Genomic DNA, 14892 nt, shown 5'->3' on the forward strand with positions numbered 1-14892 from the left:
AGCTCTTCTATCTGCTCTTAAAACAGTATGTCTTAGATAACAATTCAACAAATCATTGCTTAATCTAAGGTGTATCTGGATCTTTTATCCTAAGGGTTTTTATAACTTTATTATGTTTGGGGGTAAGGTTTGCTCTGCTAACTAGAACTATTTTTTTTTAGCTGCTCTCTTCACACAAATACAGCCTACAGGATTTCATTTAAAAGGGCCTATGGGCTCAGGGCACTTTGCATATAACCCTATCACTACAATTATCACAAAGCAATGTCATTTCTTTTATTTATCATAATTTTACACTGTTGTAAATGGGATTGTGTTATGCTAAGTTTCCAGTAACATTTTCTGGAGACAATATAAAGATCAAAATGTCAGTTTTTTGTTTTTGTTTGATGTGAGAAACAGAATTGCCAAGCAGAAATTTTATTTAAAATGGTAAAAGACAAATCCTCCTAAAAATTCACATACAATTAAACTGCTTTGAGATCATTTTTGGTGCACATGTGATCAGAACACATTGCTTGAGTGTTTTATGACACCAGGGTAATGCACTATATAATTATTCCAGAAGACTCGTCCACCTGTGTATACTTCTGGTCCTAGACAGTTATACCCTTTGCAGAGAAAGAATACTTAATATAAGCCACTCAGTTTCCTTTTGTACAATTGGTGTTTCTCTGTTATTTATAGCTAATACTACCTCACTTTCTTTGGAGAGTTCTATACATTATTAAAACACACAAAGTACAGGGCACCAAGTAATAAGCTCTGAGCATCCTCAAAGCACTTCATGAAATTCTCAATGGCAGAACAATATTTTCATGGAATTTACAGATTCAACAGGACCTACTCCAACATTTTAGCTCAGTGAAGAGCCAACAGCATCCTAGTCCAAACAATGTGGGTTATATAATTATAATTCTCTTGATGGCAAGAGAGACATGTTTTGATTTTGTTTTGCTTAGTTGAAGCTTTATTGAGATTTTAAAATATTCATCTTGAATACAATTTTGTATGTCTTCCACAGCAGGAATTATCTAAACAGATGCTAAAGCCCTTCAAATTAATATACAGCATCTTGTTAAGCATGCCTCCTGCTTCACACTGTCAGAGCTATGGAAACCTGGCTTTTCCTGCCAAAAGAGTCTTTAGTTGGCAAGGATTCAGCCTTGACATGGGTTAGCAACAGTGTTTACCAGGCCTGGAAATTTTTACTAATGCATCTAAAAGGTTAGATTTTAATAGTTTTCCAAATAATTCGAGCATTCAGTAACCAAAGATGCCTTCTGCATTGTTGCCATAGGTAAAAGATTGATTCTATTCTTTCCCATACAGATGCACTGGGGTCAAAGATATAACACTAATTTTATTATAAATCTAGGAACCTTGATTCCTCTGTGAGAAATTGTCTCTGAGGCTCTTCCTCTCTCCTCTTTCATATATTGGTTGATACAGCCAACACATGCCTAAATGGATTGAGGAATATTGAATAGGAGGTGAAGTAGTTCAAAGCGGCTATAAATTTAGAGTGGGTAACTCCACCATGATTCTAAACCCCTGTGTCTGTGTTTTTCCATATATATATTATGGCAGAGTTAGGAGAAAGTCAGCTCACAAACTTAGAGCCCAAGACTTAGGACTGCATTCCCTTCTACAAGCTTTTATTCTGCCTACCTGAATCTTGGCCAGACTAGTGGGTAGGTGGGATCCCTTAAGCAGTAGTTGTTGAAACAAATACTTGTGTTCACTGAAAATGCTTCATACATGCTTTATGTTAGCATTTTATCTAACAATTACATACTAATTGAGGACCTGTATGAACTCTTAAAGAGAAATACAGACAGAACAAAATGGGAAAAGTGAAATATAGGTGTTACACGAGTTTTGCTTTAAAAGTGGGGCTATAGAATTTTAACCCCAGACGTTTGGAGATTAGGACAGGAAGATCTCTGTAATGTCAAAGATATTCTGGCCTATGTAGCAGGTTCCAAGCCAGCCAGAGCTAGATCCTATCTCACAACATGTAAGGGCATGAGGATGAGAAGTGCTGTGAAATGGAAACTTCTGTCCCTAACAGAGACATCACATTCCTGAACTCCCACCAGCTGTGTAGAGGCAGCTTGCCTTGCCAGTGAACTTGTAGTGGTGGCCACACCCATTGGGCGTGGTTTCAGGTACAGATGTGACCCATTATAAGGTAGAGGAAGGGCTGGCTGACTCTCCTTGGGTTGCAGAGAGCATCAGAAGGACAAAGACCATATCTTCAGGAGCTGGAAGACTGTGGGGGTTATTTCCTATTCTCTGTGTAAGTGCTTCCCTAATAAATACCTGTTTATCATTTATCCTGTGTCTGGTGGACTCATTTAAACATCGCCTTCACTTCTGTGGTTATCTAACAAAGTCAATCCAGCTAAAGGCCTGCACAGATGAAGGAGCTGCTCACATCCCTTACTGGGGAGCTGTTGGCAGCTGATGACTGCCGGGGGAAGGAAAGTCATAGTTAAAATGACAACAACTATGTGACAGTACTGATGATGAGAAGTGGACAAAGAGTCCCACCTGGAACCACTAGCTATTTGCAAGCGATACCTACTTGGAAAGGGAAAATTAGTTTTGTTTGATAGAGTGATACTGGGTATATCAGCCACACCCCAGGACAGGCTGAATGGTCAGGAGCAGTTTGCACTTCTTAGCACTTCTCCTCATCTTCAAGCAGACAGGTTTTGTTCCTCCTCTTCTGAAACATTCCTTGATCGCGATCGGGGGTTATGGTGTCATTCAGTGCCGAGCACTAAGTATCCTAGCATTTTGACATTGACTACTTCACCTTGATCAAGTCTGGGAGAAGCCCCGGGTCTGTGAAGAGACACATAAATATGTAAACATAACATGACAACATGACCAGGTAGGAAAGTAAAACAGCAAGAGCCCCATGACCTCCCTAAGTATAAGCTCTTAACCAGAGTTACATACAAAATTCCTCCTCTGATATAAGTCTCAAATTCAGCCAGAATGTAGTCATTATCACACCTGATTAACAGTCTTGCCATGACTGCACTAATGAATACATCATGGCTGCTAGATCTGCGTTGTACTATTCGGGGCCCAGAACTGAATAATACCATTGATGCCTTTTCTTCCCCATCAACTTCTGTCACCATAAAAGATGACCATTAGGCCAGAAACACCCACGTCTTCTGAGAGTGTCATGGTCCACACATGCAGGATAATTCCAAACAAGTTCATCAAGGCAAAACCACAGAGGTCCCTCAGAAACCATAATAAAGGGATAGCAAGGGAGATAATTTGACTTATGAAATAAAGACCAAAAACCAAAGATCGAAAAATATGACTTTTTCTGTAAGTGTGTTTCTAACCAATGTACATTAACTGTCTACTCTCTGTGACTGAGGATTCAACAAGTTACAGAACACTAGCCACCTGGGTGTCTGATTATGTGTCTGTATATACTGACTGACTGACAAATTATAGCTTACAGAGCTAAGTGCAAGTAGGATACAAGATGAATTTCAGTAGGAGGACAGTGAATGACTCATGGTAGAAACAAGACTAGATAATTTAACAGCCCGAGGCTCCCTGACTGCAACACTGTTTGATTTCAACAAACATTTATATTTTACAAGAGTCTGGTTGCCTTGATTGGATGATTTTGAAAACAGAAGTTTAGCAAGTACTCATACACATATCTGCCATTAAAAAAAAAAAAAAAAGGGCCTTTGTGGTTTGCTATGTTAGGCACCGGCTTCTGTTTCAGCCCCCAGATCACTGTGGTGTGTTGAATAATCTATGCAGTTTTAGGGAGAAGGCGAAGAATTCTGCAGCTAGGATATGTAAAAATAATCAAAAGGCACAAAATAGAATTTGAATAGAGTTGAAATATCTTTCATTTTAATTTGGATGGCCTTGTTTATAGAGTTCGGTTAAAATCCTGAGTCTGGTTGTGCTTGTCAAATTGCATTATTTATGCAAGTGAGTTTTCCTTCAAGCTATCTTGCCTGGAGCTGACCATGAGACAGAGCTATCTTACACAGTAATTTTGGATGACAGCTTGCCTGAGCTTATCTTAGTCTAGGAGGCAATTATAGAAACAGAGGTCATCTGTACCACATTTTATTATATAACAGTGATGCAAACACTCATATATGTATATGTTACATATAATGGTATAATATAAAGACATTAATTTCTATAAGGAAAAGTTACTGTTGCCATAAAACATTTATAGACTATTTGAAGGCTTTTCAATTTTAACAATTTTAAGGATATTGTCATTCTGTTGCATTTCTCTGATATGTTTAATATAATGAATCTATTAGTTATAATTAATCTGCTCTAGAAAGTGTACATTCTGATTTGTACAAAGATATACTTAATTTTATACATGCTCATTTATGTGCTATAATCCAAAATAACACAGATTAAAAATGAGTATAACTTATTTAATATTCTAAACATAACTAATTACTCAAAGAGCCAATATTTCAAGAAGAAACACCAAAATGGAGTAAGTGGGGATGGATTAGCCTAAAGAAAGTAATTTTAGTTTTTAAATGATTGGTGTGTAGCTTCTCACATTCCTGGGAGACACACTCTCACAGCAAAGTACCTTGTTCCTCTTGCTCTTACAATCTCTCTGCCTTTCCTTTTTCAATGATCACTGAGCCCTAATTTCTGGAACTTTATTGTAGAGGAATCAATTGGGATTGCATTCTTCAACTACACATGTACACATACAGAAACATGTATATGCTTACACATAGATTACATACTCATACACTTTTGTAACAAGGATGAATGAGACTTTGAATAAAACAACAAAGCTAGGTGTGGGGGAGGGTTTAGAGAGAAGAAATGGAAGCGGAAATGATGTAATTATATAATACTCTCAAAAAATTATTACAGGCCAGGCATTGGTGGCACACACTCTCTAATCCCAGCACTCGGGAGTCAGAGGCAGGCAGATCTCTGAGAGTTTGAGGCCAGCCTGGTCTACAGAGCGAGTTCCAGGATGGCCTCCAAAGCAATACAGAGAAACCTAGTATCGAAAAACAAACAAACAAACACTTAACAAAATAACACTTAAAAGGGCTGATGTGTCTAATCTCCTTCTAGGTGGACCTATCAGCATGATTCTATGCAACTCTTTCTTTCTTTAGAGCTAGGTTTTCATTGGTACCAATGGTCAAGGAGTCAAGTACAAACATGCTTATTTGTGGTTGGGGAGGATGTTGATGCTGTTCAGTGAACCTGATTCTCAACTCACCCTTTATTTTCCCCCTTCAGCCTCAGTTTGATTGGTATTCATGGGTCTTTAACTGCTATTTATTCAGATATATAGCTGACAAAGTAAGGCCATGTGGCCTTGTTAATTAAGTGACTCACACAAAGAGAAAATGCAGGTTTAATGGAAAAGTAGAGTGCTAAAATTGTCATCAAGATGAGTGAGTATATTTCCAGAAATTTCTCTTGTGACTGCTTGGAGCCATGGGCTGGAAATAGAAAGGTTGAATTCTCTTCTTGGAATGAAGTTACTGCCTTTTTCTTTTTTAAGCAAGCACCTGCCTATGAAATACATGCTTTTAAACATTTAGTAAGTAAGTGTGTGTGAAAAAATATTATCTTTCATAATTAAACCTCAAATAAACAGACCATATAAAATTGAGTTAGGAAGGCAGCAGGGTGGGAAGTCACCTACATTTATTATTATGCATCAAAATTAGATTCATGTGAACATATGTAAGGTTGAATTGATCTTATCCGTTGGCAGAGTCCTGACAGCTGCTGATGGTAGGCAGAATGAAAAGAGATCTGAGTTGAAGAAAGGAATATACTGTTGTTAATCTACAGGAGCTTCCTTCTTCTACCTGGGTTACCTCTGGAGAGTGTAAAAAGACAGAAGAACTCAGTTAATGGCTACTGAGGTTTGAAGGGACCAAAACAAAAACTGGCCCAAAGTACTAAACTGATTGGGGAGCTGGACAATGAAGTTCATGCCTGTAATCTCAAAGCTCAGGAGTCCGAGGAATGAAGATGTATGCTTGAGGCCAGCCTGTCTCCATCTCAATATTGATAAAAACAAAACCACAAACAGCAGAAGTAAACCTCAGTGAATGGAACCCAGTGGACTAACGGTTCTCATGTGAGACATGAGCAACTAAACCACTCAAGTTGTGAATAGTTCACATGCAAATTCATAAAATGATACCACAATTAGGACCCAAAGCAGGTGACTGTATTGAGATAGTCTGTGGAACTGACCACGTGCATTGGGGGGTAGAGCCATGGGCAGAAGTGACCTGTGGAAGGAAGTAGGAGGAAGAGCCAGGAAAAGCTCTCTTGCTGGCGGGACTCGGATAGGAGAGCATACGGTGGAAATTGCTGATGTTCATCTGTCTAGGCTGTAAGTTATTTCTCCCTGAATAAATATCTATTTGGCCTATTTTTTTATCCTGATCCTTATTTAACGGCAATAGGTGATATTTTCTCTGACACCTCACAGACTTAGGGAGGTTGATGCTACTGCTGATACTTGCTGATCCTGCCACATCCTCACATGGGCCTGGCTAGAGTTACTACCTCCAATTTACTTTGTACAAGTTTTCTCATTTGTGTTCTTAGTAAAAATAAGGCATCCATGATGAGTAAATAATATAATAGGTACAGCATTGTTTAGGGGTCTTCTAGTTTAAAAATAAAGCTACTATAAAAATAAATAATGTAAGAGAATTGTAGAGGCTAGGGCAGAGAGATAGCAAACTAGAGAAATTAACTGATGGAGGCCCTTTATATTTTGTATGATTTCAGAGACACGTGTCTTAAAAGTGTTAATACACAGGAATGGCATGGCTTGTAGTGGCATATTAGAAATGCCACCCTCAGTTATTTAAAGACATTAATGGGAAAGAAGTTACTTTTTTGTTTTTTTGTTGTTGTTTTGTTTTTTAAATGACACTCTATATCATGAGTCTTCTTTGTGGAGAAAAGAATAGAATATGGTTTCAATCAGATAAAATGTTACTAAGGGTAAGTGGCTGGATGTGTATAAACATATTCTTTGTAGCAACTTTCTCTTTAATGTTGTAGTGCAGCACATAAACCACTGTGGCACCTACTGAATGTTCAAAGGAATGTGTGTAAGGTGCGTAAGGGATGCCAAGACAGAAACGGTTCCATTCCCTTTAGTCTGAGGGTATTTCATGGCATTGGCTTTTGTAGATTCTAACCACTCTTTAAAATTCCAAGAAAAACGTAGACTAAACAAAAATAATTCTGTTTATTGGAAAAGTAAGAAATTTCCAAATTATGGTTAGAGAACAAAATAAATAGTCTGGAGAATTGGGTGTTTCTGCTTCAAGGGACCTATTCCTTGTATCTCAATCCCTTAGAGAAAGTTCAGCTTCTCCTACAGACTGCTTTGATTAGACTTTCCAAAATGTGAACAAAGTTTTAGCATTTATCCTCATTGACTTCACTTTCTAATAATATCTGCCACATGCTATAGTTTTGAATACTTCTTTTTTAAAGTGATGATCTGACCTATGCATTGTGCATTGGCATAAGTTGCCAACACGTTGAGTTACTATACTAGTTTATTAATTTCCTGTAGCTATAATTGTACACTGCTGGCAATTCTTGGTCACAAAAATTTGGCTCACAATCATTACCATTTGCACTACATTTATAGATTTCTAATGGCAAACTATATAGCGTTTATTATTTCTCAAATCGATTTGGCTGTGGACTTTCTTCCTGGAATTGTGTATAAACATTTTAAATAATATGGTTTTAGATACCCTAGAGAAAAGAAATAAAATATGGGTCATATTTATGCTTTCTGAGTATGACCAATGTGATGTTGCCAATTAGAAAATGCTAGATCTGAACGAAGGAACTACCAAGTGCAGTAGGCTCAATGTGTTAAATAATAGAGACTAGTTTTATTATCGTTTTTCACTTCTTGACTCTTTAAGTACATGGTTCTCATTTGCACTCATGTTTTTCATGTTCAGCACAAACATGACACTATGTTGGCATGATAAAGAATGTTAACACTAGAGCTGGCCTACTACTTACTATTAGAAACACTGAACATCTACTTTTAGAGGCTATCAAAACCAAAGGTGATTTTTCTGAACACTGTCTTGAATTCTGAAAGTTTCCAGATAGTTACTACATCACTTAAACACATGAAATAAGATATAGCAGACAGTAATGTCATTTCTGTATAGGGTAAACATCAGTTAACAACAAAAATACAAAAAAAAAAAAAGGCAAATTATTACCATTTCTTCTGTATTAAGGGAAATGTATTTTTATTAAGAAAATGAAGTGTAGCTAATTAATATCTTAAATAGTACTCCATTACTTACAAATTTGTAAGAAAAGGTTATTATTGATTCATTCTTACAACAAATATTTATTTTTGCTTATTAAAAATTATACTAGGAAAGAAACTCTGTCTTAAATGGTCATATTACATTACCATAAAATACAATGAGGGATAGCAGAGCATTAACAAGGCAAGGTGATGTTTAAAAATGAAAATGTTAATTAAAAGATAGTGATTGAAATAGACTTGAAAAAGTAGATAGAAGTAGAAACAGAAAGACTCAATGGTAGGTAAAATCTGTAAATCTTCTGAAGCGAGGGCTTCAGTATCACCTGCAGCTTCACAGTACCCAATGGTAATAACTAATGTTAGTACTGGTGTGACAATTTGGCAATGGGTACTAATGATAAAAATCACACAAACATGAATTTTGGACACTGTTAGGGCAAAGTGAAATAAAACTTTCCTGTTACCTTTACTACTTCAGTATTCAACATAGACTATGGTAGGCAGGTGGTAGCCAATAAATATATGCATTGAGGTACAGATGGATGGGTACATGCCTGCATGGTGCATGGATGCATGCATGAAAGAATTCCTGAAAGCATGAAGAGATGATTCACTTGGTAAAACTGAGTGAAAAATTTCACAAGATAATTTTCATCTTTGGCTAGAGTCAGGGCATCAGAAATATAGATTTTGGGGGTTATAATGGGTCATTGTAGGGTCTTATACATTTATTAGGTTATTTATCACTATCATCAAGCTTTGCTACTCATATACTAAGACAGGCAATCTATAAGACAGTTCATGCAGTATCTGACTCCAAGCACAGCAAGCAAATCAAGATACCTACTGCTCAAAATGGTAGTCCAAATGTTTATTCATAACAAACACATTTTTTGAATTATTTTCATTTTGTATAGTTTGAATTTTAAAACTTAAAAACCATAAAGGTGGCATTTTTGGAAGTGGAAGCCTCTTAAAGTTTTGTGAGTTTGGAAAGAAGTAAATTTTACAGATTAAAGGAAAGACAGAAGGAGAAAGCTTGAATCCGAAGAGGGCACACCCCTCTCCAGCAGTGATTCCGTATGCTCCTTTTGTACATAATCTAAGTTCTGGAAGTCTCCTTGAACTTTTCATGTCTCATTATGTAGGGCCCTGCGTGGCCCCTGAGGCACCTTGTGCAAGCCTAAAACCGTTGGCTGGAACATCTTGGCCCAGAGTTGTTACTGGTACTCTTCCCGTTGTTCCTATTTTGCTAACACACATCTGCTAGGGAGGAGCTGAGCCTGAAAACTTACAGTCTTGACCCTGGGTCATTTTCCACTGTGCTGTGCGTCAGTATAAAAGCCCGCTCCTTCCCCTCAATAAACGGCATTCGGCATTCTGGTATCTGTGTGGAACGAGTGACCCACTGTCTTGTCTCTTTTTTTTTCCAATCTCTAGGCCTTCGCCCAATTAGCAGAACAGATTGTAATGTGGCCACTATAAAATTGGAGGTTTATTTCAACATTCCTTTCTGTTGCTGTAAAAAAAAAAAAAAATGACTAAAACAACTTAAGGGGATAAGAGTTTGTTTGAACTCACAACTCTTAGGTCATGATCCCTCCTTGAGGGAAGTCAAGGCAGGAACCAGGGAGAAATCAGGGAGGAAGGAGGACTCCTTGTTACATTTATTCTTACTACATCTCATACATAGTTCAGAACCTTCCCAAGGGCCCGTCTACACCATTGAAGACAATCCCTTGCAGATATGCTCATAGACAACCCTGTTAAAGACCATTACATATTGAGATGTTTTTGTAGTTGTTTCTAGGCTGTGTCATTTTGACAGTGCTAACTAGGTCATGAAAACTTGACGAGACAATAAAACACAAATTGCTTGAAGTTCTTGCGTTTATAGGAATTCAGTCATTGCAACTCTGTTTGGTTCAATGTGGTACTTATTTTTCCTTTTTATTAATTTTTTTTTCATTTATTTTACACACCAACTACAGTTTCCCTTCCCTCCTCTCTTGCTGTTCCCTCCACCTACCTCCCATCTACTCCCCACTCATCCTCTATGCCCATCCACTCCTCCTCTCTTCAGAAAGGGGCAGGATTCAAGGAAGGATGAAGCATCAATTTGAAGCAGAACCAGGTTAAGGCATCCCAGCATATGGAATATGTTCCTAAGAGCCAGCTCATGTGCCAATCACAGGTCCAACCCCACTGCTAGGGTCCCTACAAACAGACTAAGCTATACCTGGCACATGCAGAGGGGACTAGGTCAGTCTCACAAAGGCTCTCTAGCTGTTGGTCCAGAGTCCTTATAAAACAATGTTTCTCATTTCCTAACAACGGTAATAATGGAACAGTAGATGGAGATAAATGTTGGAAGAAAAGTATTAAAATGTTTGGTGGTTATTTAATTTGTGTGACATCTGTTTGCATTACAAGTCTAAATAATACCATGTTCATCAGGGGTGTGTGTTGTGATGGTGATCTATGTTATTAACTATAAGTGAATCAATCTAAGTTTATATAACTACATCACAAATTTATTCAAAGTATTCTAATGATACTTAGACTAACATTAAGTTCAATGACATATGGGATTAATAAACACATGTATTTGATAAACATGAAACCATATCATGGTAATTACAAATGTATGGATTAGATAAATGTCACCTATTAGTATTTATTGGAACCATGAATCAGGATATTTAAGTGATAGCACTGTTCCTTGGCCAGCCAACTATGAGTTTTTTCTTATTTTTTAATCATTCAAAGTTTGTCTTATATTATGTTGCTCCTATTTGAGGTTTATTTCTTTTTCAAATATGTCTTCAAATATTTTTATTTCTCTTCCAGGAATTTGCTGCACTGACTAAAGAACTTAATGCTTGCCGGGAACAACTTCTAGAAAAGGAAGAAGAGATCTCGGAGCTGAAAGCTGAAAGAAATAACACAAGGGTAAATATTAAGTTTTCTTTTTTTGGTATCTGTAAATCGTCTACTGCGTATATCAGTACATACATCTAAAGACTTGCAAAAACTTTATGAGTACTTTGAGCGGATTCCAATTCACAGTCAGTTACTTCAAAAAGAAGGAGACATGGTATAATGCCCAATATAAAAAGAAAGGAAACCAAAATTATAGTCTCTGCTAAATCACTATGTTGCCCTGCAAAAATGTCTTTTAAAAGGAGAGTAAGGGATGGGCTTCAACATTGCAGTGGCCTGCATTTGGTTCACATTTCCTTCTAGCAAAGCACTTATTTAAAAATAAAGCTATTGAGTCAGCCGCTACCAGTTAAAAGAAGTTTACCACCTTTATTCCATTAGATGTCTTAGATGTTGATAGTTCTTATCAGCATTCTATCGTGTGATAAAACAGATACTTTCTTCATTCTCCTCTTGGGAATTCCTGTACATTGTCAGTCTGATTATGTGCCATGTAAGAATAAAGTTCAGAATTAGATTGAAGATAATGTATGTTTTTATAGACCAGAATAAAATGTTACTGAATTTTGCAGAATACATAACTAATTATGTTACTCACAAATTAATGTAATGTCATAGCTAACTGAAAGAGAAACCACTTTCATACGGTCATGAATGCAATTTTACCATTAAGAAGGTAAAATTTTATTAAGTACCATAGTCTTCCTGGGCTGAACCTCTGCCTATCAAGTGTGATTAGTAGCCAACTTATTTTTGCACTTGGCCTTACAGTGTTATGCAGATGCAGCTCCGCAGACATTGCTTGCACCTCCAGTGACAGGCGGGCTTGCATACATGAGGGTTATACCATCAAACTCACTTTACTCATCAGGTTCTGATTGTGTGGTGAAACGAATTCACACGTGTGCATTGCACATGGTGATTGGTTTTCATCACAGCTTTGATGAGCAGGTCACATGGATTTCCTCTAATACAGCATGGCAAGAACAGTTTGGATCATGTGCAGAAAAAAACAGTTTTGCTCCCTGCGTGTTTTTTTTTTTTTTTCCCCTCTCGATTCTTAAAATAGTACTGCGTTTCTTTTACCTATTTCCACCATATTGTTTGTTCTCCCTGTCCTGTTATTTTGAAGAGCACTGACAGATGTGGGGGTAGGAGAATAAACATGGGAATTAAGGAAATCGAAGACCTTTTGTTTCATTTTCGGGAAAATTCTCACATTTAAAAATGCATCAGATCATTTTGTCACCTACATGTGTACATCTATCCATGTCTTTTCATTCTTCATTTGTTTATTCCATTTTACAACCATGTGAAGAACATACTGTGTTTTTCCCCACGTTAAAGACAAAGCAAGTCAAATGTTTCTAAGGTCACACACTAAAATAGCAGAGGACTGGAGAGGTAATACAATGTATGCCGAGCCTGTACCATTGGCACAGATCCACGAATCTACTGGGAGAACTACCCACATTATACCTACACAGGATCTCAAAGATTTATCATGGCTTAGATGAAACATTGCCTAAGAGTCAACACCCTGCTGTGTGACATATGCCATTTGTTTTAAGTGTAACTGGATTTAGTGTAATTTGTTTCAGTAGCCACAAGATTTTGAACATGGTAAACTCCCTGAGTGCACAAACACATTTGGCCCTTGTTCTGAAAAAGTTCAGAAGGATTGGGCAGCTATCCTGACATACCTGCTAAGATAACAGAGAGGAGACAAAGCTTTCCTGACAACACCACCACCAAAACAATGAAGTTGTTGATTAGAAATAAGATTGATAGCTACCGATACTTAACAAAGGTGCACAAAATTTTTCTGTATTCCTTAAAGAGGTAACAATGAATAGATTTTGCCATTCATTAGTTCAAAGCAAACAGATTTCTGAATCTTATGGAATATAAAATCTTGATAATATAATGACTTCTTAGGTTGTATAACCACTGCATAGTTCCTTGATCCCATCAAAAACAAAAATAAAGCTACAGCTCTGAGATTCAAGCAGCTCTTCCTCTTCACCTAAATGCCATATCAAATATGTATTGATATAGTTACATATGATAGTATTTCAGATACTAGATGCTGTGTTATAGTGTTGGTATGAACACCTACACACTGCTACTAGAAACCAAGCAGAAAGACAACACAAACTTCCTTCTCTCAACAAAAGAACCCCTGACTGTACAGTTGTGAATTTCATTGGAAAAGAATGTTCAGATTTCTGGGGTTCTGATAAACGTTTGGACTTTTCCACATTAATGAGTTAGCCTCTACTTATGAATTGAAACAAATAACACAAAAAGACAATGCAGAAAATGACCTATTCAATATGATGATGAAGTTGGACTATCAACAAAAATGTCAAATCAGAAAGCAGTCTGCACTGAGATAATTAAATGAATTATATCCTTTATCACAATTACTGTGATAGACAAATGGAGTTAAATATACAAACTTATAATAATGCAAATGTAGCATTTAACACTAGTTAAGGGCTGATGGTTTTTTTCTAAAGGTTTGCATGGATGCCCCATCATAGCCCCAAAGCAATTTCACCATCTCTAAAAGCTGCATAATTGTGAGGGAAGTAATATGGACATAATCTGCTGCTTTAGTGATCCTGGGTCCTATATTTCAGAATTGACACATTTGTATGTGACTCCAAATAATAATTGATACACAAGGAGTTCATTTTAAATATTGTAATTCACTTTTAATGCATTTCATTAGCTGTTCAGTAAATAGTGCATTTATTTAGTCAAAACTGGAATTTTTGTTCATGAATTTTTGTCACCAAAGAAATGCCTAGTCCTCAGTATTAAGTTAATGAAAGAGTTCAAATTTCAACTTGTTCTTAAAGCTATCTGCTCCCCAAGTAAGTAAATAGAGGCAAACCAGTAAACTAATAGTATACATGATTATATAATGATAAAATTTTCAAAACTTATAATGGACATTTATAGAAATATACCAACAAGCTTAACATTTCTATGCAACTAAGAATACAGAAAATCACAAAACATTTTTATTCATAAAATTCCTCTGATATTAAATAGGCAAGTTATGTATATCTATTCATCACAGATAGGGATTTGACAATGGAACAGATTAAGAATATCACCAAGTCCAACATGGGGAACCAAAGAATTTTTTGAGACTATGGAAGGAAGAGGTAAGGAGTTACTGGAGTAGAACTAGCTCATTTTAGAGGTTTGGATTATAACCCAATGAATGGGAGGATACAAATGTGAGTTCCAGTTAATAAGCTGTTATCACACTCATTCAGGAGGAGATAAGTGAGTCCTGAGCACATGTGGCATCATTGGATGTACTTGCAGGTGGCTGAATTCTGGAGCTGGACAGACACATAAAGAATGAGTATGCAAAGAGGAATGTAAAATGTAAGGTGTGGTTCACTGAGTGTGAGCATGACATAACAAATCCCTGTGGTACAAGACTTGAGAGTGAGCAGTTTTTTTGTTTGTTTGTTTTTCTTTTTTCTTTTTTTTTTTTTTGAGGTCAAACATATAAATAGGCCAAACTAGAAATACAGTCATCTGTGACTTAGTGGGTAGCATTTCAATTA

The 14892-nt window shown here is 36.8% G+C and overlaps 1 protein-coding gene across 1 annotated transcript in view; it reads left to right on the forward strand.

The window, feature by feature from the left end:
* The window catches only part of Ppfia2 (PTPRF interacting protein alpha 2), a 372354-nt gene that overhangs the window by 212145 nt on the left and 145317 nt on the right, over positions 1-14892 (forward strand). The window contains exon 4 of the mRNA XM_051206391.1: positions 11207-11308. Coding sequence (XP_051062348.1) covers positions 11207-11308 — 102 coding nt within the window. The remainder of the gene's footprint in view (positions 1-11206; positions 11309-14892) is intronic.

Source organism: Phodopus roborovskii, unplaced genomic scaffold, assembly GCF_943737965.1.
Source record: "Phodopus roborovskii unplaced genomic scaffold, PHOROB, whole genome shotgun sequence".
NCBI classification, from domain to species: Eukaryota; Metazoa; Chordata; class Mammalia; order Rodentia; family Cricetidae; genus Phodopus; species Phodopus roborovskii.